The sequence below is a fragment of the Coregonus lavaretus genome (assembly GCF_964263955.1).
Source record: "Coregonus lavaretus genome assembly, contig: HAP1_SCAFFOLD_2744, whole genome shotgun sequence".
In the NCBI taxonomy this organism is placed as follows: Eukaryota; Metazoa; Chordata; class Actinopteri; order Salmoniformes; family Salmonidae; genus Coregonus; species Coregonus lavaretus.
In genome coordinates this window covers 10001-35041 of record NW_028162965.1, presented here as the reverse complement: position 1 = coordinate 35041, position 25041 = coordinate 10001, and the positions used below count along the sequence as shown (strand labels likewise).

The following is a 25041-nucleotide window of genomic DNA, read 5'->3' as shown; positions in this document are numbered from 1 at the left end:
TTACAGTGCACTACTGTTGACCTGAACCCCTTTATAGTGCACTACTGTTGACCATCCGATAGGACTCTCTGGTCTAAAGTAGTGCACTATATAGTCCAGGTATCAACTAGATTCAGCCGCGGGACGATTTTTATTTCTTTTTTTTTCTTGAGCGGATGGTCGGGTGGCCTAGTAGACCGAACTGATATAATAATTTGACCGAAACAATCATTTCAAACCTTGCTTACGTTTTGTATACGATCACATACATCTCTTAGGCTTTGGAACAGATTTCCTAAATTAAAATCACTTGGAGCTGGTTTTTACAGTCTTATGTCAAACCCCAAAAACTTTTTTTTATATACTCGAGGGGCCAGATAAAGTCACCGCCAGTTTGGGAACCCAGATAGAGGGAATAGGGTGCTGTGTAACGGCTCCTAAACAGGTTCCTTCTTTCTCTGCTGGCTGCAGCCAGTACAGACCTACTAGTGGACGTCCCCAATGGCACCCTATACCCTACTAGTGGGAAGAGGGGGGCCATTTTGGGACGTAACCAAGGATGATACTGCAACTTTATTTAACACATTGGTTGTCGACGCCCTGGTCCTGGAGCGCGACTGTGTGAGCAGGGTTTTGTTCCAGCCCAGTACTAGCCAACACATCATCAACCTACCAGGAACGTGTTTCGACTCATTCCACGGAGGGCGGAGGAGTGTCTTGTGGGTTTTCGCTTGTACTTTGATTGATGAATTAAAGGTCACTAAATGAGTCAAGAGCTCCCCTCACCTGGTTGTCTACGTCTTCACTGAAAGGAGAAACCTGCGGACACGGCCCTCCACGGAATGAGTTTGACACCCCTGATCTACTGGGTGGGTGCAGGCTTTTACTCCAACCCAGCACCTGGTTTGGATCAGAACTTGACTTGGACTGAAACAGGTGCCGATACGGTTTTATATTTAGGTGCAGGAGTTCATATTCTATAAAGAGGAACAGCAGTAGGACATTTGAGCTCCTGCCCAAGTCAAGCACTGGTGTTGATAGTTAACGTTAGCTAGTGCTGGGTTGGAGCAAGAGCTCTTCAGGACTGGAGTTGGTGACCAGTGATTTAAGGGATGTTTCTGTCTGATCTGGTGTTTCACTTCTCTCCCTCCCCCCAGTTTGCATGTTTAAAACAAAAAGGGTGTAAAAAATATTTTTTCAGAAACGTTGATAACCCAACAATGGACAGTGGTGTTAGAGGGAGGTGTGTAATTCTTGTGAATTTGTCCCCTAAATGAAATAAAAAATTACCTGGAGCTTTGAGGAGTCATTATTTGGTTTTAAACTACTAATAAAAAGTTCAAACTGACAAGATGGTCTTTATGTGAAAGCAGCTTTATTTTAAACAGAAACACATTTACTGGATTACAAATTCCGCTGTAGAAACATGTCCCCCCCCACCCCCCCAAGACAGTGAAGAAAGGAACAGACATTAAAATACTCACATATGGTGCGGAACAGTAGATTTCAGACACACAGACAAAAGTATAATTGCCATATATTTAGGTTTCATTATGTTAAGCCAAAAGGCTAGCTCCCTGGCTAGTGGAATGGACAGCAAAATAACCATAGAAACGCTTTGGTGATGAACCCAAACAGACACGTAGAAACCTCTGGCATCAGTTAGCCTCTGGCTAGCTACAGACGTTAGCGGTGAGTTTTTTTTGCCTGCGGCCTTTGAGACGGGCCTTGTCGCTGTCCCTTGTGGTTCTGGTCTGGTTGGGCCTGGGTGGTACGGGACACGGCGGACACCCCGTCTACGAACTTAGTCTTGAACAGAACGTTGGCGTTGGTGAACATGCCATCCTTCAGAGACACCACCACAAACTGAGGAGAAGAGAAACGGCTTTAGGTGAGACAAAGACATTTATGAAATGTAGCCATTATAAAGTGGGTTCTATTAGGTTACTTTATATGGCAGGTGTGTGTGTGGGACAGGTGTGTGTGTAGGACAGGTGTGTGTGTAGGACAGGTGTGTGTGTAGGACAGGTGTGTGTGTTACCTGGGAGTGTGTGAAGTGTGTCCTCAGCATCTGTCCTATATTCTGCGTGTGAGAGAGGTCCAGGGCAGCATCCACCTCATCCAATATGTAGATAGGAGCTGGTTTAAACAGCAGCATGGCCAGGATCAGAGACAGAGCTACCAGAGACCTGCAACACACACACAGTTACAATACACACACACACTAACTATACACACACATACTAACAATACACACACAGTTACAATACACACACATACTAACTATACACACACATACTAACAATACACACACAGTTACAATACACACACACACTAACTATACACACACATACTAACAACACACACACAGTTACAATACACACACACACAATACTAACTATACACACAGTTACAATACACACACATACTAACAACACACACACAGTTACAATACACACACATACTAACAACACACACACAGTTACATACACACACGTACTAACAACACACACACATACTAACAACACACACACAGTTACAATACACACACGTACTAACAATACACACACATACTAACAACACACACACAGTTACAATACACACACACACAATACTAACTATACACACAGTTACAATACAGCCAGGATCAGAGACAGAGCTACCAGAGACCTGCAACACACACACAGTTACAATACACACACATACTAACAACACACACACAGTTACAATACACACACATACTAACAACACATACAACACCCAGTGAATGCGTTCGGCCACTGGGGACCCTTCTGTTCATCTACTGAGTCCACTTCAACAGAATCAAATCAAAGCTGGTGTTAATGATCACTAGCCAATCAATAGAGCTGTCTGATCAATCATCTGACCTTGGACACCTTTTGGCTGCGTTTACACAGGCAGCCCTGTTCTGATTTCTTTCCCACTAAATTGGTCAAGTTGGCCAATCATTTCAGATCTATTTCACATCAGCTCCTTTTCAGAGTTGATCTGGGTAAACACAGCCTTTAGTAGCACAAATCACACACAATACATAATCAATAACCAATAAGTGAATGATTAAATCCAGCTCCCCGTACCGCTGTCCTCCGCTGAGTTCAGTGAGGTTCTCCTTCCATGTGTTTCCCAGAGCCACCTTAAACTCCAGGCCCTCTAGGGCCCCACAGCCTTCAGGGGGGCCAGGCGGGCATCAGCCCCGGCAGCAGGGTGGAGAAGATACTACCAAAGTCTTTATTCACCTGGAGACAGAGAGGAGACAGAGAAAGGAGAGGAGAGAGGGAAATGGAGAGGAGACAGAAAGGGAGAGGAGACAGAGAAAGGGAGAGGAGAGAGAAAGGGAGAGGAGACAGAGATAAATAGAGGAGAGAGAGGGAGAGGAGAGAGAGATAAATAGAGGAGAGAGGGAGAGGAGATAGAGATAAATAGAGGGGAGAGGAGAAAGGGAGAGGAGAGGAGAGAGAGATAAGAGGAGAGAGGAGAGAGAGAAAGGGAGAGGAGAGAGAGATAAATAGAGGAGAGAGAGGGAGAGGAGAGAGAGATAAATAGAGGAGAGAGAGGGAGAGGAGAGAGAGAGAGAGATAAATAGAGGAGAGAGGGGGAGAGGAGAGAGAGAAAGGGAGAGGAGAGAGAGAGAAAGGGAGAGGAGTGTAATGGAGGTGGTTTGATGAGTCACTTTGCCAGAGACCTGAAGACTTAGCTCCTGTTAGCTCCTAGAAATAATGTCTAGGCTTTGGCTCAGAGGGCTAACACAGTCTTGTGATGAAATAATGTCTAGGCTTTGGCTCAGAGGGCTAACAGTCTTGTGATTTAAATAATGTCTAGGCTTTGGCTCAGAGGGCTAACGCAGTCTTGTGATGACAGCATTTTTACCAAATTTTTTTTACTGATTTCACGTCAAATGGTCCCGTATCATTAGACATTTTTCAGACACACATTACAGACAGACAGACCTTCTGCCAGACAGACAGACAGACCTTCTGCCAGACAGACAGAGACAGACCTTCTGCCAGACAGACACAGACCTTCTGCCAGACAGACAGACACAGACCTTCTGCCAGGCAGACAGACAGACCTTCTGCCAGACAGACAGAGATAGACCTTCTGCCAGACAGACAGAGACAGACCTTCTGCCAGGCAGACACACAGAGACAGACCTTCTGCCAGGCAGACAGACAGACCTTCTGCCAGGCAGACAGAGACAGACCTTCTGCCAGGCAGACAGAGACAGACCTTCTGCCAGGCAGACAGAGACAGACCTTCTGCCAGGCAGACAGAGACAGACCTTCTGCCAGACAGACAGAGACAGACCTTCTGCCAGACAGACAGAGACAGACCTTCTGCCAGGCAGACAGAGACAGACCTTCTGCCAGGCAGACAGAGACAGACCTTCTGCCAGACAGACACAGACCTTCTGCCAGACAGAGACAGACCTTCTGCCAGACAGACAGAGACAGACCTTCTGCCAGACAGACAGAGACAGACCTTCTGCCAGGCGATGTTGAGGGCCTCCTTCTTCTTCTGGTCCAGCTCCTCGATGGTCTGGAGGATCTTCGACTTGTCATTCTCCACGATCCTCTTCTTCTTCATCAGGTCATTATACTGATGGATGGAAGGGGGAGTTAGGTCAAAATAGGGTCAAGGGTCACGTTCTCAACTCTCCTCCAATCATATCAAAAGGGTGCTACCATTACCTATTGAAATCTGACAGAACCTCAAGAAGAGCCCAAGAGGGGAAGGAGGGGTCAAAATAGATTTGATCCAAGATCCAAAAGGTAACACACACACACACACACACACACACACACACTCACCCTCTCCTCAGCTTGACTCAACATGTTCATGGCTCTCTTGTTGACAGATCTCTCCTCCACCCACCCTCTCTCTCTCTCTCTCTCCCTCCTCTCTCCCTCCCTCCTCCTCTCTCTCTCTCCCTCCCTCTACTCACCCTCTCCTCAGCTTGACTCAGCATGTTCATGGCTCTCTTGTTGACAGATCTCTCCTCCACCCTCTCTCTCTCTCTCTCTCTCCCTCCCTCCTCTACTCACCCTCTCCTCAGCTTGACTCAGCATGTTCATGGCTCTCTTGTTGACAGATCTCTCCTCCACCCTCTCTCCCTCCCTCCCTCCCTCTACTCACCCTCTCCTCAGCTTGACTCAGCATGTTCATGGCTCTCTTGTTGACAGATCTCTCCTCCACCCTCTCTCTCTCCCCTCCCTCCCTCCCTCTACTCACCCTCTCCTCAGCTTGACTCAACATGTTCATGGCTCTCTTGTTGACAGATCTCTCCTCCACCCACCCTCTCTCTCTCTCTCTCCCTCCCTCCCTCCCTCCCTCTCTCTCTCTCTCTCCCTCCCTCTCTCTCTCTCTCCCTCCCTCTACTCACCCTCTCCTCAGCTTGACTCAACATGTTCATGGCTCTCTTGTTGACAGATCTCTCCTCCACCCACCCTCTCTCTCTCTCTCCCTCCCTCTCTCCCTCCCTCCCTCCCTCTCTCTCTCTCCCTCCCTCTACTCACCCTCTCCTCAGCTTGACTCAGCATGTTCATGGCTCTCTTGTTGACAGATCTCTCCTCCACCCTCTCTCTCTCTCTCTCTCTCCCTCCCTCCCTCTACTCACCCTCTCCTCAGCTTGACTCAGCATGTTCATGGCTCTCTTGTTGACAGATCTCTCCTCCACCCTCTCTCCCTCCCTCCCTCCCTCTACTCACCCTCTCCTCAGCTTGACTCAGCATGTTCATGGCTCTCTTGTTGACAGATCTCTCCTCCACCCTCTCCCTCCCTCCCTCCCTCCCTCTACTCACCCTCTCCTCAGCTTGACTCAACATGTTCATGGCTCTCTTGTTGACAGATCTCTCCTCCACCCTCTCCCTCCCTCCCTCCCTCCCTCTACTCACCCTCTCCTCAGCTTGACTCAGCATGTTCATGGCTCTCTTGTTGACAGATCTCTCCTCCACCCTCTCTCTCTCCCTCCCTCCCTCTACTCACCCTCTCCTCAGCTTGACTCAGCATGTTCATGGCTCTCTTGTTGACAGATCTCTCCTCCACCCTCTCCCTCCCTCCCTCTACTCACCCTCTCCTCAGCTTGACTCAGCATGTTCATGGCTCTCTTGTTGACAGATCTCTCCTCCACCCTCTCCCTCCCTCCCTCTACTCACCCTCTCCTCAGCTTGACTCAGCATGTTCATGGCTCTCTTGTTGACAGATCTCTCCTCCACCCTCTCTCTCTCCCTCCCTCCCTCCCTCTACTCACCCTCTCCTCAGCTTGACTCAGCATGTTCATGGCTCTCTTGTTGACAGATCTCTCCTCCACCCTCTCCCTCCCTCCCTCTACTCAACCTCTCCTCAGCTTGACTCAGCATGTTCATGGCTCTCTTGTTGACAGATCTCTCCTCCACCCTCTCTCCCTCCCTCCCTCCCTCTCTCTCCCTCCCTCCCTCTACTCACCCTCTCCTCAGCTTGACTCAGCATGTTCATGGCTCTCTTGTTGACAGATCTCTCCTCCACCCTCTCTCTCCCTCCCTCCCTCTACTCACCCTCTCCTCAGCTTGACTCAGCATGTTCATGGCTCTCTTGTTGACAGATCTCTCCTCCACCCTCTCTCCCTCCCTCCCTCCCTCTCTCTCCCTCCCTCCCTCTACTCACCCTCTCCTCAGCTTGACTCAGCATGTTCATGGCTCTCTTGTTGACAGATCTCTCCTCCACCCTCTCTCTCTCTCCCTCCCTCCCTCTACTCACCCTCTCCTCAGCTTGACTCAGCATGTTCATGGCTCTCTTGTTGACAGATCTCTCCTCCACCCTCTCTCTCTCCCTCCCTCCCTCTACTCACCCTCTCCTCAGCTTGACTCAGCATGTTCATGGCTCTCTTGTTGACAGATCTCTCCTCCACCCTCTCTCTCTCCCTCCCTCCCTCCCTCCCTCCCTCTCCCTCCCTCTCCCTCCCTCCCTCCCTCCCTCCCTCTACTCTTTCTCTCCTAGTCCCTGAAGGTGACAGGTTTTCTCCCCTAGTCCCTGAAGGGGACAGGTTTTCTCCCCTAGTCCCTGAAGGGGACAGGTTTTCTCCCCTAGTCCCTGAAGGGGACAGGTTTTCTCCCCTAGTCCCTGAAGGGGACAGGTTTTCTCCCCTAGTCCCTGAAGGGGACAGGTTTTCTCCCCTAGTCCCTGAAGGGGACAGGTTTTCTCCCCTAGTCCCTGAAGGGGACAGGTTTTCTCCCCTAGTCCCTGAAGGGGACAGGTTTTCTCCCCTAGTCCCTGAAGGGGACAGGTTTTCTCCCCTAGTCCCTGAAGGGGACAGGTTTTCTCCCCATGTCCCTGAAGGTGACAGGTTGTGTGTGTCGTTCCAGAGAGTGGTCAGTGGGAGTGTGTTTCGGGGAAGAGTCGTGAGCAGCTGCAGCGTTCTCTGTCCACCCTGCAGACAGACAGCAGACCTGACCTACGGGACAAGGCCCAGGAACTACGGAGACACATCCAGAGTCAGCCCTGAACACAACCCCTGGAGTCAACTCTGAACACACACACACACACACTCACACACACACACACACACTCTTGAATCCGCCCCAGATCTCTGGGCAGGCGTGGTGATGATGTGTATTGTATTGTGTCAGTGGATGGACGGCTGGCTGGGTTATTACAATTGGACAGCACCATAGTAAACAAACAACACCCGATTCCCTTTACAGTGCACTACTGTTGACCTGAACCCCTTTATAGTGCACTACTGTTGACCTGAACCCCTTTATAGTGCACTACTGTTGACCTGAACCCCTTTATAGTGCACTACTGTAGACCTGAACCCCTTTATAGTGCACTACTGTTGACCTGAACCCCTTTACAGTGCACTACTGTTGACCTGAACCCCTTTATAGTGCTCTACTGTTGACCTGAACCCCTTTATAGTGCACTACTGTAGACCTGAACCCCTTTATAGTGCACTACTGTTGACCTGAACCCCTTTATAGTGCACTACTGTTGACCTGAACCCCTTTATAGTGCACTACTGTAGACCTGAACCCCTTTATAGTGCACTACTGTTGACCTGAACCCCTTTACAGTGCACTACTGTTGACCTGAACCCCTTTATAGTGCTCTACTGTTGACCTGAACCCCTTTATAGTGCACTACTGTAGACCTGAACCCCTTTATAGTGCACTACTGTTGACCTGAACCCCTTTACAGTGCACTACTGTAGACCTGAACCCCTTTATAGTGCACTACTGTTGACCTGAACCCCTTTATAGTGCACTACTGTTGACCTGAACCCCTTTACAGTGCACTACTGTTGACCAGGTCCGATAGGACTCTCTGGTCTAAAGTAGTGCACTATATAGTCCAGGTATCAACTAGATTCAGCCGCGGGACGATTTTTATTTCTTTTTTTTTCTTGAGCGGATGGTCGGGTGGCCTAGTAGACCGAACTGATATAATAATTTGACCGAAACAATCATTTCAAACCTTGCTTACGTTTTGTATACGATCACATACATCTCTTAGGCTTCGGAACAGATTTCCTAAATTAAAATCACTTGGAGCTGGTTTTTAGTCTTATGTCAAACCAAAAAAACTTTTTTTTATATACTCGAGGGGCCAGATAGTCACCGCCAGTTTGGGAACCCAGATAGAGGGAATAGGGTGCTGTGTAACGGCTCCTAAACAGGTTCCTCCTTTCTCTGCTGGCTGCAGCCAGTACAGACCTACTATAGAACGTCCCCAATGGCACCCTATACCCTACTAGTGGGAAGAGGGGGGCCATTTTGGGACGTAACCAAGGATGATACTGCAACTTTATTTAACACATTGGTTGTCGACGCCCTGGTCCTGGAGCGCGACTGTGTGAGCAGGGTTTTGTTCCAGCCCAGTACTAGCCAACACATCAACAACCTACCGGAACGTGTTTCGACTCATTCCGCGGAGGGCGGAGTGTCTTGGGGGTTTTTGATTGATGAATTAAAGGTCACTAAATGAGTCAAGAGCTCCCCTCACCTGGTTGTCTACGTCTTCACTGAAAGGAGAAACCTGCGGACACGGCCCTCCGCGGAATGAGTTTGACACCCCTGATCTACTGGGTGGGTGCAGGCTTTTACTCCAACCCAGCACCTGGTTTGGATCAGAACTTGACTTGGACTGAAACAGGTGCCGGTACAGTTTTATATTTAGGTGCAGGAGTTCATATTCTATAAAGAGGAACAGCAGTAGGACATTTGAGCTCCTGCCCAAGTCAAGCACTGGTGTTGATAGTTAACGTTAGCTAGTGCTGGGTTGGAGCAAGAGCTCTTCAGGACTGGAGTTGGTGACCAGTGATTTAAGGGATGTTTCTGTCTGATCTGGTGTTTCACTTCTCTCCCTCCCCCCAGTTTGCATGTTTAAAACAAAAAGGGTGTAAAAAATATTTTTTCAGAAACGTTGATAACCCAACAATGGACAGTGGTGTTAGAGGGAGGTGTGTAATTCTTGTGAATTTGTCCCCTAAATGAAATAAAAAATTACCTGGAGCTTTGAGGAGTCATTATTTGGTTTTAAACTACTAATAAAAAGTTCAAACTGACAAGATGGTCTTTATGTGAAAGCAGCTTTATTTTAAACAGAAACACATTTACTGGATTACAAATTCCGCTGTAGAAACATGTCCCTCCCCCCCAAGACAGTGAAGAAAGTAACAGACATTAAAATACTCACATTTGGTGCGGAACAGTAGATTTCAGACACACAGACAAAAGTATAATTGCCATATATTTAGGTTTCATTATGTTAAGCCAAAAGGCTAGCGCCCTGGCTAGTGGAATGGACAGCAAAATAACCATAGAAACGCTTTGGTGATGAACCCAAACAGACACGTAGAAACCTCTGGCATCAGTAAGCCCCTCCCTAGCTACAGACGTTAGCGGTGAGTTTTTCGTGCCTGCGGCCTTTGAGACGGGCCTTGTCGCTGTCCCTTGTGGGTCTGGTTCTGGTCTGGTTGGGCCTGGGTGGTACGGGACACGGCGGACACCCCGTCTACGAACTTGGTCTTGAACAGAACGTTGGCGTTGGTGAACATGCCATCCTTCAGAGACACCACCACAAACTGAGGAGAAACGGCTTTAGGTGAGACAAAGACATTTATGAAATGTAGCCATTATAAAGTGGGTTCTATTAGGATACTTTATATGGCAGGTGTGTGTGTAGGGCAGGTGTGTGTGTGGGACAGGTGTGTGTGTGTAGGACAGGTGTGTGTGTGTGTAGGACAGGTGTGTGTGTTACCTGGGAGTGTGTGAAGTGTGTCCTCAGCATCTGTCCTATATTCTGCGTGTGAGAGAGGTCCAGGGCAGCATCCACCTCATCCAATATGTAGATAGGAGCTGGTTTAAACAGCAGCATGGCCAGGATCAGAGACAGAGCTACCAGAGACCTGCAACACACACACAGTTACAATACACACACGTACTAACAATACACACACATACTAACAACACACACACAGTTACAATACACACACACACAATACTAACTATACACACAGTTACAATACACACACATACTAACAACACACACACAGTTACAATACACACACACACAATACTAACTATACACACAGTTACAATACACACACACACTAACAACACACACACATACTAACAACACACACACAGTTACAATACACACACAGTTACAATACACACACAGTTACAATACACACACAGTTACAATACACACACATACTAACAACACACACACAGTTACAATACACACACAGTTACAATACACACACAGTTACAATACACACACATACTAACAACACACACACAGTTACAATACACACACAGTTACAACACACACACAGTTACAATACACACACATACTAACAACACACACATACTAACAACACACACACAGTTACAATACACACACATACTAACAACACACACACAGTTACAACACACACATACTAACAACACACACACAGTTACAACACACACACATACTAACAACACACACACAGTTACAACACACACATACTAACAACACACACACAGTTACAACACACACACATACTAACAACACACACACAGTTACAACACACACATACTAACAACACACACACAGTTACAACACACACACATACTAACAACACCCAGTGAATGCGTTCGTCCACTGAGGATCCTTCTGTTCATCTACTGAGTCCACTTCAACAGAATCAATCAAAGCTGGTGTTAATGATCACTAGCCAATCAATAGAGCCGTCTGATCAATCATCTGACCTTGGACACCTTTTGGCTGCGTTTACACAGGCAGACCTGTTCTGATATTCTTCCGACTAATTGGTCTTTTGGCCAATCATATCAGATATTTTTCATAGCTGATCTGGGTAAACACAGCCTTTGAGTTTGTAGAGGTTAGTAAACTGGCAATTAGTAGCACAAATCTCTCACACACACAATACTAATGCGGGTGTCAATACATAATCAATAACCAATAAGTGAATGATTAAATCCAGCTCCCCGTACCGCTGTCCTCCGCTGAGTTCAGTGAGGTTCTCCTTCCATGTGTTTCCCAGAGCCACCTTGAACTCCAGGCCCTCCAGGGCCCCACAGCCTTCAGGGGGGGCCAGGCGGGCATCAGCCCCCGGCAGCAGGGTGGAGAAGATACTACCAAAGTCTTTATTCACCTGGAGACAGAGATACATAGAGGAGAGAGGGGGAGAGGAGAGAGAGAAAGAGAGAGGGAGAGGAGAGAGAGATAAATAGAGAAAGGGAGAGGAGAGAGAGATAAATAGAGGAGAGAGAGATAAATAGAGGAGAGAGAGATAAATAGAGGAGAGAGAAAAAGGGAGAGGAGAGAGATAAATAGAGGAGAGAAAAAGAGAGAGGAGAGAGAAAGGGAGAGGAGAGAGAGAAAGGGAGAGGAGAGAGAGAGAAAGGGAGAGGAGAGAGAGAAAGGAGAGAGAGAGAGAGGAGTGTAATGGAGGTGGTTTGATGTGTCACTTTGCCAGAGACCTGAAGACTTAGCTCCTGTTAGCTCCTAGAAATAATGTCTAGATTTTGGCTCAGAGGGCTAACACAGTCTTGTGATGAAATAATGTATAGGCTTTGGCTCAGAGGGCTAACACAGTCTTGTGATAAAAGCAGAAAGACAGCATTTTTACCACAACTTTTTACTGATTTCACATAACATGGTCCTGTATCGTTAGACATTTTTCAATCACACACATTACAGACAGACAGACCTTCTACCAGATAGACACACATTAGACAAAGACAGACAGACCTTCTGCCAGACAGACAGAGGCAGACCTTCTGCCAGACAGACAGACCTTCTGCCAGACAGAGACAGACCTTCTGCCAGACAGAGACAGACCTTCTGCCAGACAGAGACAGACCTTCTGCCAGACAGACAGAGACAGACCTTCTGCCAGACAGACAGAGACAGACCTTCTGCCAGACAGACAGAGACAGACCTTCTGCCAGACAGACAGAGACAGACCTTCTGCCAGGCGATGTTGAGGGCCTCCTTCTTCTTCTGGTCCAGCTCCTCGATGGTCTGGAGGATCTTCGACTTGTCATTCTCCACGATCCTCTTCTTCTTCATCAGGTCATTATACTGATGGATGGAAGGGGGAGTTAGGTCAAAATAGGGTCAAGGGTCACGTTCTCAACTCTCCTCCAATCATATCAAAAGGGTGCTACCATTACCTATTGAAATCTGACAGAACCTCAAGAAGAGCCCAAGATCCAAAAGGTAACACACACACACAACCTCTCCTCAGCTTGACTCAACATGTCCCTGGCTCACTTGTTGACAGATCTCTCCTCCACCCTCTCTCTCTCTCTCCCTCCCTCTCCCTCTCTCCCTCCCTCCCTCTCCCTCTCTCCCTCCCTCCCTCTCCCTCTCTCCCTCAGCTTGACTCAGCATGTTCATGGCTCTCTTGTTGACAGATCTCTCCTCCACCCTCTCTCTCTCCCTCCCTCTACTCACCCTCTCCTCAGCTTGACTCAGCATGTTCATGGCTCTCTTGTTGACAGATCTCTCCTCCACCCTCTCTCCCTCCCTCTCTCTCCCTCCCTCCCTCTACTCACCCTCTCCTCAGCTTGACTCAGCATGTTCATGGCTCTCTTGTTGACAGATCTCTCCTCCACCCTCTCTCTCTCCCTCCCTCCCTCTCCTCAGCTTGACTCAGCATGTTCATGGCTCTCTTGTTGACAGATCTCTCCTCCACCCTCTCTCTCTCCCTCCCTCCCTCTACTCACCCTCTCCTCAGCTTGACTCAGCATGTTCATGGCTCTCTTGTTGACAGATCTCTCCTCCACCCTCCCTCTCTCCCTCCCTCCCTCTACTCACCCTCTCCTCAGCTTGACTCAGCATGTTCATGGCTCTCTTGTTGACAGATCTCTCCTCCACCCTCCCTCTCTCCCTCCCTCCCTCCCTCTACTCACCCTCTCCTCAGCTTGACTCAGCATGTTCATGGCTCTCTTGTTGACAGATCTCTCCTCCACCCTCCCTCTCTCCCTCCCTCCCTCTACTCACCCTCTCCTCAGCTTGACTCAGCATGTTCATGGCTCTCTTGTTGACAGATCTCTCCTCCACCCTCCCTCTCTCCTCCCTCCCTCCCTCTACTCACCCTCTCCTCAGCTTGACTCAGCATGTTCATGGCTCTCTTGTTGACAGATCTCTCCTCCACCCTCTCTCTCTCCCTCCCTCCCTCCCTCTACTCACCCTCTCCTCAGCTTGACTCAGCATGTTAATGGCTCTCTTGTTGACAGATCTCTCCTCCACCCTCCTCTCTCCCTCCCTCCCTCTACTCACCCTCTCCTCAGCTTGACTCAGCATGTTCATGGCTCTCTTGTTGACAGATCTCTCCTCCACCCTCTCTCCCTCCCTCCCTCTACTCACCCTCTCCTCAGCTTGACTCAGCATGTTCATGGCTCTCTTGTTGACAGATCTCTCCTCCACCCTCTCTCTCTCCCTCCCTCCCTCTACTCACCCTCTCCTCAGCTTGACTCAGCATGTTCATGGCTCTCTTGTTGACAGATCTCTCCAGTCTGGTCTTGGACTCTTCCAGCTTCCTCAGCCTCTGGCCCGCCTCTTTAGGGTTGTTCACCTTGAAGTCGTATCCCGTGTTGGGCTGGCCGAACAGGCCTCTCTCCTGACTGATCCACTCATGTTCCTCTAACATACGAGACACCTGGAGAGAGGAGAGGTGGAGGAGAGAGGAGGGAGGAGACGGGAGGGATGGATGGAGAGAGGAGAGGGGTGGAGAGAGGAGGGATGGAGGAGAGAGGAGAGAGAAAGGAGGGATGGAGGAGGGATGGAGGAAAGAGGAGGGGTGGAGGAGAGAGAGGAGGGATGGAGGAGAGAGAGAGAGAGAGAGGGGGGGGAGAGGGAGAGAGAGAGGGAGAGAGAGAGGGGGGGGAGAGAGAGAGAGAGAGGGAGAGAGAGAGGGGGGAGAGGGAGAGAGAGAGAGGGGGAAGAGAGAGGGGGGGAGGGGGAAGAGAGAGGGGGGGAGAGAGGGGGGAGGGAGAGAGAGGGGGGAGAGGGAGAGAGAGGGGGGGAGAGGGAGAGGGAGGGAGAGAGGGAGGGAGAGAGGGGAGGGAGGGAGGGAGAGAGGGGAGGGGGGGAGGGAGAGAGGGAGGGGGGAGGGAGAGAGGGGAGGGGGGAGGGAGAGAGGGAGGGAGAGAGGGGAGGGGGAGGGAGAGAGGGGGGGGAGAGAGGAGGGGGAGAGGGAGAGGAGAGAGAGGGGGAGAGGAGAGAGAGGGGGGGAGAGAGAGGGGGGGAGGGGGGGAGAGAGAGGGGGGAGGGGGGGAGAGAGAGGGGGGGAGGGGAGGAGAGGAGGGAGAGAGGGGGGGGGAGGGAGAGAGAGAGGGGGGAGGGGGGAGAGGGGGGGAGGGAGAGAGAGGGGGGAGGGGAGAGAGAGGGGGAGGGGGAGAGAGAAGGGGGGGAGGGAGAGAGAGAGGGGGAGGGAGAGAGAGGGGGGGAGGGAGAGAGAGGGGGGGAGGGCGAGAGAGAGGGGGGGGAGGGGGAGGGCGAGAGAGAGGGGGGAGGGAGAGAGAGAGAGGGGGGGGGGGAGGGGGAGGGGAGAGAGAGATGGGGGGGGGAGAGAGAGAGGGGGGGAGGGGGAGGGAGAGAGAGAGGGGGATGAGAGAGATACGTTAGTCTGGCTAGCAGAACATGCCTCTCTCTCTCTCATGTTCCCCTAACAGAAGGAAGAAGCTCACTCAGAAGACTAGATCCCATTTCATGCTCTGATTTAGTGATCTATTCTGAAGAGACATTAAAGAGAAAAACAGACGGAGAGAATGTGAACAAAATAAAGAGATGAGAAAGAAGAGTTGATCAGTAAAATGTACCTTGGCAGCAGCGTCCTGACTGTCTTTACGGTGTTTACTGATGTTGTGTTCCAACTCTTTAATCTTCAGCTGAGACTCATTGGTTTTCTCTCTCATATGGTTGGCTTCTGTACTCTTACCCTGGAATACACACACACACACACACGCTTTGTTGGCATGGAACATGAAATGATATTGTCAAAGTAGCTCATAAGAGTTGGTAGAAATGAGATATTTTTAGAAAATGGCTAAGAGGCTACAATAATCTCTCATGGCCAGATGCACATAACGACTGGTATCGTGGCGTCTCTAGGGACCTAGAACATTTCCTCCATTTTGTTTTTCCAGGTTTCATTTTTTTTCTTCTTCATGTTTTCACTCTCAAAATCACACTTTTAAGTCCACAACAATGTTTAAAACCACATCAGGAGACTACTTGAGGTCTGGGGGAAAAAAATCTAAAAGAATGTTGGGTGTAGGATAGCGTTTAATTCAGTTGTAGATACTATGGATGTAACAATTCACCGATACCCATCGGTCCTGCGATTCAAATGTTTAAGATACAGTTGGTCCGCAGGACCCCAAACCGATCCATATGTAGCACGCACCGGTCAGAAAATCCATTCAAAACGTTAAGTACGGTTCAAATTTTTTTTTGCATAAATTACTTTCTATCTTCTGAAAACACCTCTCATCTTTTGTGACAACCGATGCGTCCTCTCCTTCAGTGTCGGACTGAGCATGAAACGGCGCTGACAGTCATTGAAGTCATTTTCATGCCGAACAACAAGATCAATAGTTTTGCACGCTGAACGAGCGGTAAAGGCATATTCTCTTGCACATCTGCGCGAACTTTCAGCATTAAAATGCTTGTAAAATGGCTTGCACAATATTAGGCTTCATTAGTTGAGTGACAACTAGGACTGATCCCATTTAGTCGACCGGTTGATTGTTTGGTCAATAGGCTGTTGGTTGACAGAGATTTATTTAGTTTAGCAGTCGCAAATGTATTTAAAAAAGATTATGGGGCACAAGACACCTGTCTGATTGGCTCCTGTCTGAGTGGACTGATCTATTGTGGAGGCCGTGGGGACACCTGTCTGATTGGCTCCTGTCTGAGTGGACTAGTCCATTGTGGAGGCCGTGGGGACACCTGTCTGATTGGCTCCTGTCTGAGTGGACTGATCCATTGTGGAGGCCGTGGGGACACCTGTCTGATTGGCTCCTGTCTGAGTGGACTGATCCATTGTGGAGGCCGTGGGGACACCTGTCTGATTGGCTCCTGTCTGAGTGGACTGATCCATTGTGGAGGCCGTGGGGATGGCACAGTCCATCACTCTAAGACGTGCTACTGAAATAGTATATGGTAATATTATTTTATAACAAATGCACTTTCTCCTGCGTTGTAATAGTGGTCGTTGTCTGCGGTTCTGAAACTATCTTTAGTGTGCCATGGAGTTGGCACCTTTTCCTATGTTGCTATGTGCATAATGAGTCCACTAACAAGGAACTTTATTCAGGTACAGACTTTTCATCACTGATCATTTGGACAAATCACGACTTTGCAATGTGCTCCCACTTTTTGAACTTGGGAAGGAGAGGGGACATCTGGGCCATGAACTTGGGAAGGAGAGGGGACATCTGGGCCATGAACTTGGGAAGGAGAGGGGACATCTGGGCCATGAACTTGGGAAGGAGAGGGGACATCTGGGCCATGAACTTGGGAAGGAGAGGGGACATCTGGGCCATGAACTTGGGAAGGAGAGGGGACATCTGGGCCATGAACTTGGGAAGGAGAGGGGACATCTGGGCCATGAACTTGGGAAGGAGAGGGGACATCATCTCCTTAGTATCTTTTCTCCTACAGCTCCACCAGAACTTAATCCAGCATCTGATGCAATTATGAAGGATTTTAGTTCTGAGTTTCCGAGACTGTTTCAACGACAACATTATTATAATGATAATGAGCAACATGGTAATAACACCATCAGTACTATTGATAATAATGTAGTCAAACATACCTTGATCTCTTTGTCCTGAGCTACGATCACCTCTTTCTGTCTAGTCAACTCCTCCTGGGCCTTACGCACCGACTCCTGGAGAGAGGAGGGGAGGAGGAGGAAGGAGGGAGGGAGAGAATGAAGGGGGGAGGAGGGGAGAGAGGGATTACACCAACACTCGGGTCAGGCTATTGATTACACCAACACTCGGGTCAGGCTATTGATTACACCAACACTCAGGTCAGGTTATTGATTACACCAACACTCGGGTCAGGTTATTGATTACACCAACACTCGGGTCAGGTTATTGATTACACCAACACTCGGGTCAGGTTATTGATTACACCAACACTCGGGCCAGGCTATTGATTACGTCAAACACTCGGGCCAGGCTATTGATTACGTCAAACACTCGGGCCAGGCTATTGATTACGTCAAACACTCGGGCCAGGCTATTGATTACGTCAAACACTCGGGCCAGGCTATTGATTACGTCAAACACTCGGGCCAGGCTATTGATTACGTCAAACACTCGGGTCAGGCTATTGATTACGTCAAACACTCGGGCCAGGCTATTGATTACGTCAAACACTCGGGTCAGGCTATTGATTACGTCAAACACTCGGGTCAGGCTATTGATTACGTCAAACACTCGGGCCAGGCTATTGATTACATCAAGGACATTTCACAGTAATTTGACACCATGATCTAAATGTATCAATACCTTGTTCTGTGCCACGGTGGTAGACATGTTGTCTATCTGTTCCTGGATAGACTTCATGGCATCATCTACTGCCAGTATCTGTTGTTCATAGCCAGCCTGCTCTCTCTTCAACTCCTCCAACTCTAGGACCAGGGACTCAGCCTCCTATACACACACACACACACACACACACACACACACACACACACACACACACACACACACACACGAGGGTCTTTAACGTTCATGTCAATCTAAAGTGCAGCCCATACTCTTGTTTGTACACTGGGATAACGTAAGCAGGTTATTGCTGGGATAACGTAACCGGGTTATTGCTGGGATAATGTAACCAGGTTATTGCTGGGATAATGTAACCAGGTTATTGCTGGGATAATGTAACCGGGTTATTGCTGGGATAACGTAACCGGGTTATTGCTGGGATAACGTAACCGGGTTATTGCTGGGATAATGTAACCGGGTTATTGCTGGGATAATGTAACCGGGTTATTTCTGGGATAATGTAACCAGGTTATTGCTGGGATAATGTAACCGGGTTATTGCTGGGATAACGTAACCGGGTTATTGCTGGGATAACGTAACCGGGTTATTGCTGGGATAATGTTACCAGGTTATTGCTGGGATAATGTAACCAGGTTATTTCTGGGATAATGTAACCAGGTTATTGCTGGGATAATGTAACCAGGTTATTGCTGGAATAACGAAACCAGGTTATTGCTGGGATAATGTAACCAGGTTATTGCTGGAATAACGAAACCAGGTTATTGCTGGGATAATGTAACCAGGTTATTGCTGGAATAACGAAACCAGGTTATTGCTGGGATAATGTAACCAGGTTACTGTGCTGGTGTCTTTGGTTTTGGGGGCCAGTTGGCACAGAATTCAAAATGTGTTTATGTATGTGTGAGAGAGTGAACGTCTGACTCCACCTGTTGTCTCTCCTTGAGTTTCTTACTGAACGCATCAGCCTTGGTTTTAGCGGAGTTTAGTTTCTGTTGAGCAGCTTTCAGTTCCTTCTCTCTCTCCGCCTCCGCATTCTTCATCTTGTTCTCCAACACCTGGTGGTCAAGTCAAGGTTTAACAACACAATATCAACAAAGCCAGGATAGTGGGTTCCGTTCCCGAGACCATCCATATGTAAAAAAAGAATCTATGAACGGATGACTAAAAGTAGCTTTATATGGGCGCCAGGTAGCCTAGTGCTTAAGAGCATTGGGCAAATAACCGAAAGGACGCCGGTTCAAATACCCGAGCCAACAAGGTAAAATAAAATCTGTCGATGTGCCCTTGAGCAAGGTACTTAACCCGAATTAAACCCTGTAAAAAAATGCTAAATGCTAAATGGCATATATTATCCCAGGGTAGAGTTCAAAATTCTGGTAGCTTTTCCAAAAATCCTAGTTGGAGGATTTCCAGATATGACCCATGACATTAAAGTCACGACGTGATCCTGAATGAAGACCCCGGGTAGGTCCAGATATGACCCATGACGTGATCCTGAATGAAGACCACGGGTAGGTCCAGATATGACCCATGGGGATAATAAGTCATGATGTGATCTTACCTTGTACTTCTCCTCTGCCTTCTTCTGGACCTCCTTACTGCTGCGCAGGGTCTCCTCACACTCCTCTGAGACACACACAGACACACACACACACACACACACACAGACGTTTCCAGCCACAGTTTTTATGCGAGTAAAGTCATACCGTATTTTAAAAAAATCACGACAGCTGTGATGGAAACAGGAAGTTTCGGTACAGTTTTCTAAATGCCGACAGATAATTTGTTCGTATCGACATGGTGGGATCTTTTTGTGTTGGTAAAATTAATTATGCAAGAAATGGAGTTGGAAACGCCTTTATGTGCAAATATTGATACAGGCTAATAAATAAACATAATAACCATCATATCAAACTAAACATGGAGTCACGCTATGATATGGTGTGTGCTCCCTTCCACTACGACTCGGGAAAGCATGCAGTTCATTAGAGATAAGTTAAGATGAACATCACAGGGTGGTGAAAGTGAAAGGTGATGAGCTTGACGCTCCTTTCCAATGTCTATAGGGCAGGGTTCTTCAATTCCGGTCCTGGAGGTTCCGAAACACCTCTGTTTTTCATCCTCTCCTTCTAATCAGGGGCTAATTCAGACCTGGGACACCAGGTGAGTGCAATTAACTACCAGGTAGAAATAAAAAAACAGAAGTGTTTCGGCCCTCCAGGACCGGAATTGAAGAACCCTGATCTAGCGTTTAACAAAGTACAATGTTTCAAAGTGCACTGAAAACAAACGTTTGAGTTGCCAAGTTATCATATTTCCTGCCCACTAAACACGTGGAATGTGCAAAACGATACATCGTTTAAATCATTTAAAATATGCGGTGGGAAAACCACCTGTCGATGTCCATGACAAGAAGGTGATGAGAATTGAAAGTAAATAGTTCCAAACTCTTTGGATCAAGGCCTGTCCCATCTTCCGAAATATGTTGCTCTATGAAAATGTTGTACGTGGACTCACCGATGGTCCTGCGCAGCATCTCCAGCTCCTCCTGCTGCTTATGGAAGGAGCTCTGTTGGAGTTTAGCCTGGAGAATATCTAACTCTTCTGTCTTCATGTCTAACTGTTGCTTTAACATACGATACCTAGAGAGAGAGAGAGGAGGGAGGAGAGAGAGATTGTTACAACACTGTATATATACATAATATGACATTTGAAATGTCTTTATTCTTTTGAAACTTCTGAGTGTAATGTTTACTGTTAATATTTATTGTTTATTTCACTTTTGTTTACTATCTACTTCACTTGCTTTGGCAATGTTAACACACGTTTCCCATGCCAATAAAGCCCTTAAATTGAAATTGAATTGAGAGAGAGGAGGGAGGAGAGAGAGAGAGAGGAGGGGGGGGGGGGGGGGGGGAGAGAGGAGGGAGGGGGGGAGAGAGAGAGGAGGGAGGGGGGGGGGGAGAGAGGGAGGAGGGAGGGGGGGAGAGAGAGGAGGGAGGGGGGGAGAGAGAGAAGAGGGAGGGAGGGGGGGGGGAGAGAGAGGAGGGGGGGGGAGAGAGAGAGGAGGGAGGGGGGGGAGAGAGAGAGGAGGGAGGGGGGGGAGAGAGAGAGGAGGGAGGGGGGGGAGAGAGAGAGGAATATATAGAGAAATGAATACATATTGAGTTAGCTGAACTCCCAAAGCTGCGTAGTAAATGTTTCAGGGCCCACACCTCTCAGCGGTCCCCTTCAGACCAGACAGTTCTTTGTCCAGATTCTGTAGCTCCGTCTCTGTGGCCGACAGACTGTCCTGAACCTCTCTCAGCTCCTGGAGACTGGACAACACTGAGGCTGACTGGGAACGGGCTCCTACAGGGAGACAGAAAATAAACCAGACATTAGAGGAGGAAAGGAGGGACACACACAACCTTAAGACTGGACAACACAGAGACAGACTGACTCCTAGAGAGAGAGAGAGACACACAACCTTAAGACTGGACAACACAGAGACAGACTGTCTCCTAGAGGGAGAGAGACACACAACCTTAAGACTGGACAACACAGAGACAGACTGACTCCTAGAGAGAGAGACACACAACCTTAAGACTGGACAACACAGAGACAGACTGTCTCCTAGAGGGAGAGAGACACACAACCATAAGACTGGACAACACAGAGACAGACTGTCTCCTAGAGGGAGAGAGACACACAACCATAAGACTGGACAACACAGAGACAGACTGACTCCTAGAGGGAGAGAGACACACAACCATAAGACTGGACAACACAGAGACAGACACACAACCTTAAGACTGGACAACACAGAGACAGACTGACTCCTAGAGGGAGAGAGACACAACCTTAAGACTGGACAACACAGAGACAGACTGACTCCTAGAGGGAGACACACAACCTTAAGACTGGACAACACAGAGACAGACTGACTCCTAGAGAGAGACACACAACCATAAGACTGGACAACACAGAGACAGACTGACTCCTAGAGGGAGAGAGACACAACCTTAAGACTGGACAACACAGAGACAGACTGACTCCTAGAGGGAGAGAGACACAACCTTAAGACTGGACAACACAGAGACAGACACACAACCTTAAGACTGGACAACACAGAGACAGACTGACTCCTAGAGGGAGAGAGACACACAACCTTAAGACTGGACAACACAGAGACAGACTGACTCCTAGAGAGAGAGAGAGAGACACACAACCTTAAGACTGGACAACACAGAGACAGACTGACTCCTAGAGAGAGAGAGACACACAACCTTAAGACTGGACAACACAGAGACAGACTGACTCCTAGAGAGAGAGACACAACCTTAAGACTGGACAACACAGAGACAGACTGACTCCTAGAGAGAGAGACACACAACCTTAAGACTGGACAACACTGAGACAGACTGACTCCTAGAGAGAGAGACACACAACTTTAAGACTGGACAACACAGAGACAGACTGACTCCTGGGGGGGGAGAGACACACAACCTTAAGACTGGACAACACAGAGACAGACTGACTCCTAGAGGGAGAGACACACAACCTTAAGACTGGACAACACAGAGACAGACTGACTCCTAGAGGGAGAGAGACACAACCTTAAGACTGGACAACACAGAGACAGACTGACTCCTAGAGAGAGAGACACACAACCTTAAGACTGGACAACACAGAGACAGACTGACTCCTAGAGAGAGAGACACACAACCTTAAGACTGGACAACACAGAGACAGACTGACTCCTAGAGAGAGAGAGACACAACCTTAAGACTGGACAACACAGAGACAGACTGACTCCTAGAGAGAGAGAGACACACAACCTTAAGACTGGACCACACAGAGACAGACTGACTCCTAGAGGGAGAGAGACACACAACCTTAAGACTGGACAACACAGAGACAGACTGACTCCTAGAGGGAGAGAGAGACACAACCTTAAGACTGGACAACACAGAGACAGACTGACTCCTAGAGAGAGAGAGAGACACACAACCTTAAGACTGGACAACACAGAGACAGACTGACTCCTAGAGAGAGAGAGACACACAACCATAAGACTGGACAACACAGAGACAGACTGACTCCTAGAGGGAGAGAGACACACAACCTTAAGACTGGACAACACAGAGACAGACTGACTCCTAGAGAGAGAGACACACAACCTTAAGACTGGACAACACAGAGACAGACTGACTCCTAGAGGGAGAGAGACACACAACCTTAAGACTGGACAACACAGAGACAGACTGACTCCTAGAGGGAGAGAGACACACAACCTTAAGACTGGACAACACAGAGACAGACTGACTCCTAGAGGGAGAGAGACACACAACCTTAAGACTGGACAACACAGAGACAGACTGACTCCTAGAGGGAGAGACACACAACCTTAAGACTGGACAACACAGAGACAGACTGACTCCTAGAGAGAGAGACACACACACAACCTTAAGACTGGACAACACAGAGACAGACTGACTCCTAGAGGGAGAGACACACAACCTTAAGACTGGACAACACAGAGACAGACTGACTCCTAGAGAGAGAGACACACACACAACCTTAAGACTGGACAACACAGAGACAGACTGACTCCTAGAGGGAGAGACACACAACCTTAAGACTGGACAACACAGAGACAGACTGACTCCTAGAGAGAGAGAGACACAACCTTAAGACTGGACAACACAGAGACAGACAAACTCCTAGAGAGAGAGAGAGAGAGACACACAACCTTAAGACTGGACAACACAGAGACAGACTGACTCCTAGAGAGAGAGAGACACACAACCTTAAGACTGGACAACACAGAGACAGACTGACTCCTAGAGAGAGAGACACACAACCTTAAGACTGGACAACACAGAGACAGACTGACTCCTAGAGGGAGAGACACACAACCTTAAGACTGGACAACACAGAGACAGACTGACTCCTAGAGAGAGAGAGAGACACACAACCATAAGACTGGACAACACAGAGACAGACTGACTCCTAGAGAGAGAGACACACAACCTTAAGACTGGACAACACAGAGACAGACTGACTCCTAGAGGGAGAGACACACAACCTTAAGACTGGACAACACAGAGACAGACTGACTCCTAGAGAGAGAGAGAGAGGCACAACCTTAAGACTGGACAACACAGAGACAGACTGACTCCTAGAGGGAGAGAGACACACAACCTTAAGACTGGACAACACAGAGACAGACTGACTCCTAGAGAGAGAGAGAGAGACACACAACCTTAAGACTGGACAACACAGACTGACTCCTAGAGAGAGACACACAACCATAAGACTGGACAACACAGAGACAGACTGACTCCTAGAGGGAGAGAGACACAACCATAAGACTGGACAACACAGAGACAGACTGACTCCTAGAGGGAGAGAGAGACACACAACCTTAAGACTGGACAACACAGAGACAGACTGACTCCTAGAGGGAGAGAGAGACACACAACCTTAAGACTGGACAACACAGAGACAGACTGACTCCTAGAGGGAGAGAGACACACAACCATAAGACTGGACAACACAGAGACAGACTGACTCCTAGAGAGAGAGACACACAACCTTAAGACTGGACAACACAGAGACAGACTGACTCCTAGAGGGAGAGACACAACCATAAGACTGGACAACACAGAGACAGACTGACTCCTAGAGGGAGAGAGACACACAACCTTAAGACTGGACAACACAGAGACAGACTGACTCTTAGAGGGAGAGACACAACCATAAGACTGGACAACACAGAGACAGACTGACTCCTAGAGAGAGAGACACACAACCTTAAGACTGGACAACAGAGACAGACTGACTCCTAGAGAGAGAGAGACACAACCTTAAGACTGGACAACACAGAGACAGACTGACTCCTAGAGAGAGAGAGACACAACCGTAAGACTGGACAACACAGAGACAGACTGACTCCTAGAGAGAGAGAGAGACACACAACCTTAAGACTGGACAACACAGAGACAGACTGACTCCTAGAGAGAGAGAGACACACAACCAT

At 48.4% G+C, this 25041-nt stretch overlaps 2 protein-coding genes across 2 annotated transcripts in view; both read right to left on the bottom strand.

Moving 5' to 3' along the window:
• Positions 1-1441: 1441 nt before the first annotated feature.
• On the bottom strand, positions 1442-3138 carry LOC311118641 (structural maintenance of chromosomes protein 2-like). The gene is made up of 3 exons (XM_084193432.1): positions 3078-3138; positions 2021-2168; positions 1442-1845 (listed from the first exon to the last, which is right to left on the bottom strand). The coding sequence occupies exons 2-3, from the start codon at positions 2135-2137 to the stop codon at positions 1666-1668; spliced, it is 297 nt and encodes a 98-aa protein (XP_084049558.1). The 5' UTR covers positions 2138-2168; positions 3078-3138; the 3' UTR covers positions 1442-1665.
• A 6413-nt stretch (positions 3139-9551) lies between these two features.
• The window catches only part of LOC311118639 (structural maintenance of chromosomes protein 2-like), a 21437-nt gene continuing 5947 nt past the window's right edge, over positions 9552-25041 (bottom strand). Inside the window, exons 6-17 of the mRNA XM_084193430.1 lie at positions 21233-21368; positions 20535-20659; positions 19579-19643; positions 18944-19072; positions 18018-18161; positions 17315-17389; positions 15315-15434; positions 13952-14152; positions 12454-12570; positions 11478-11638; positions 10234-10381; positions 9552-10057 (exon numbers count right to left, since the gene is read on the bottom strand). Of these exons, the coding sequence (XP_084049556.1) occupies positions 9872-10057; positions 10234-10381; positions 11478-11638; positions 12454-12570; positions 13952-14152; positions 15315-15434; positions 17315-17389; positions 18018-18161; positions 18944-19072; positions 19579-19643; positions 20535-20659; positions 21233-21368 (1607 nt within the window). The 3' untranslated portion in view covers positions 9552-9871. The remainder of the gene's footprint in view (positions 10058-10233; positions 10382-11477; positions 11639-12453; positions 12571-13951; positions 14153-15314; positions 15435-17314; positions 17390-18017; positions 18162-18943; positions 19073-19578; positions 19644-20534; positions 20660-21232; positions 21369-25041) is intronic.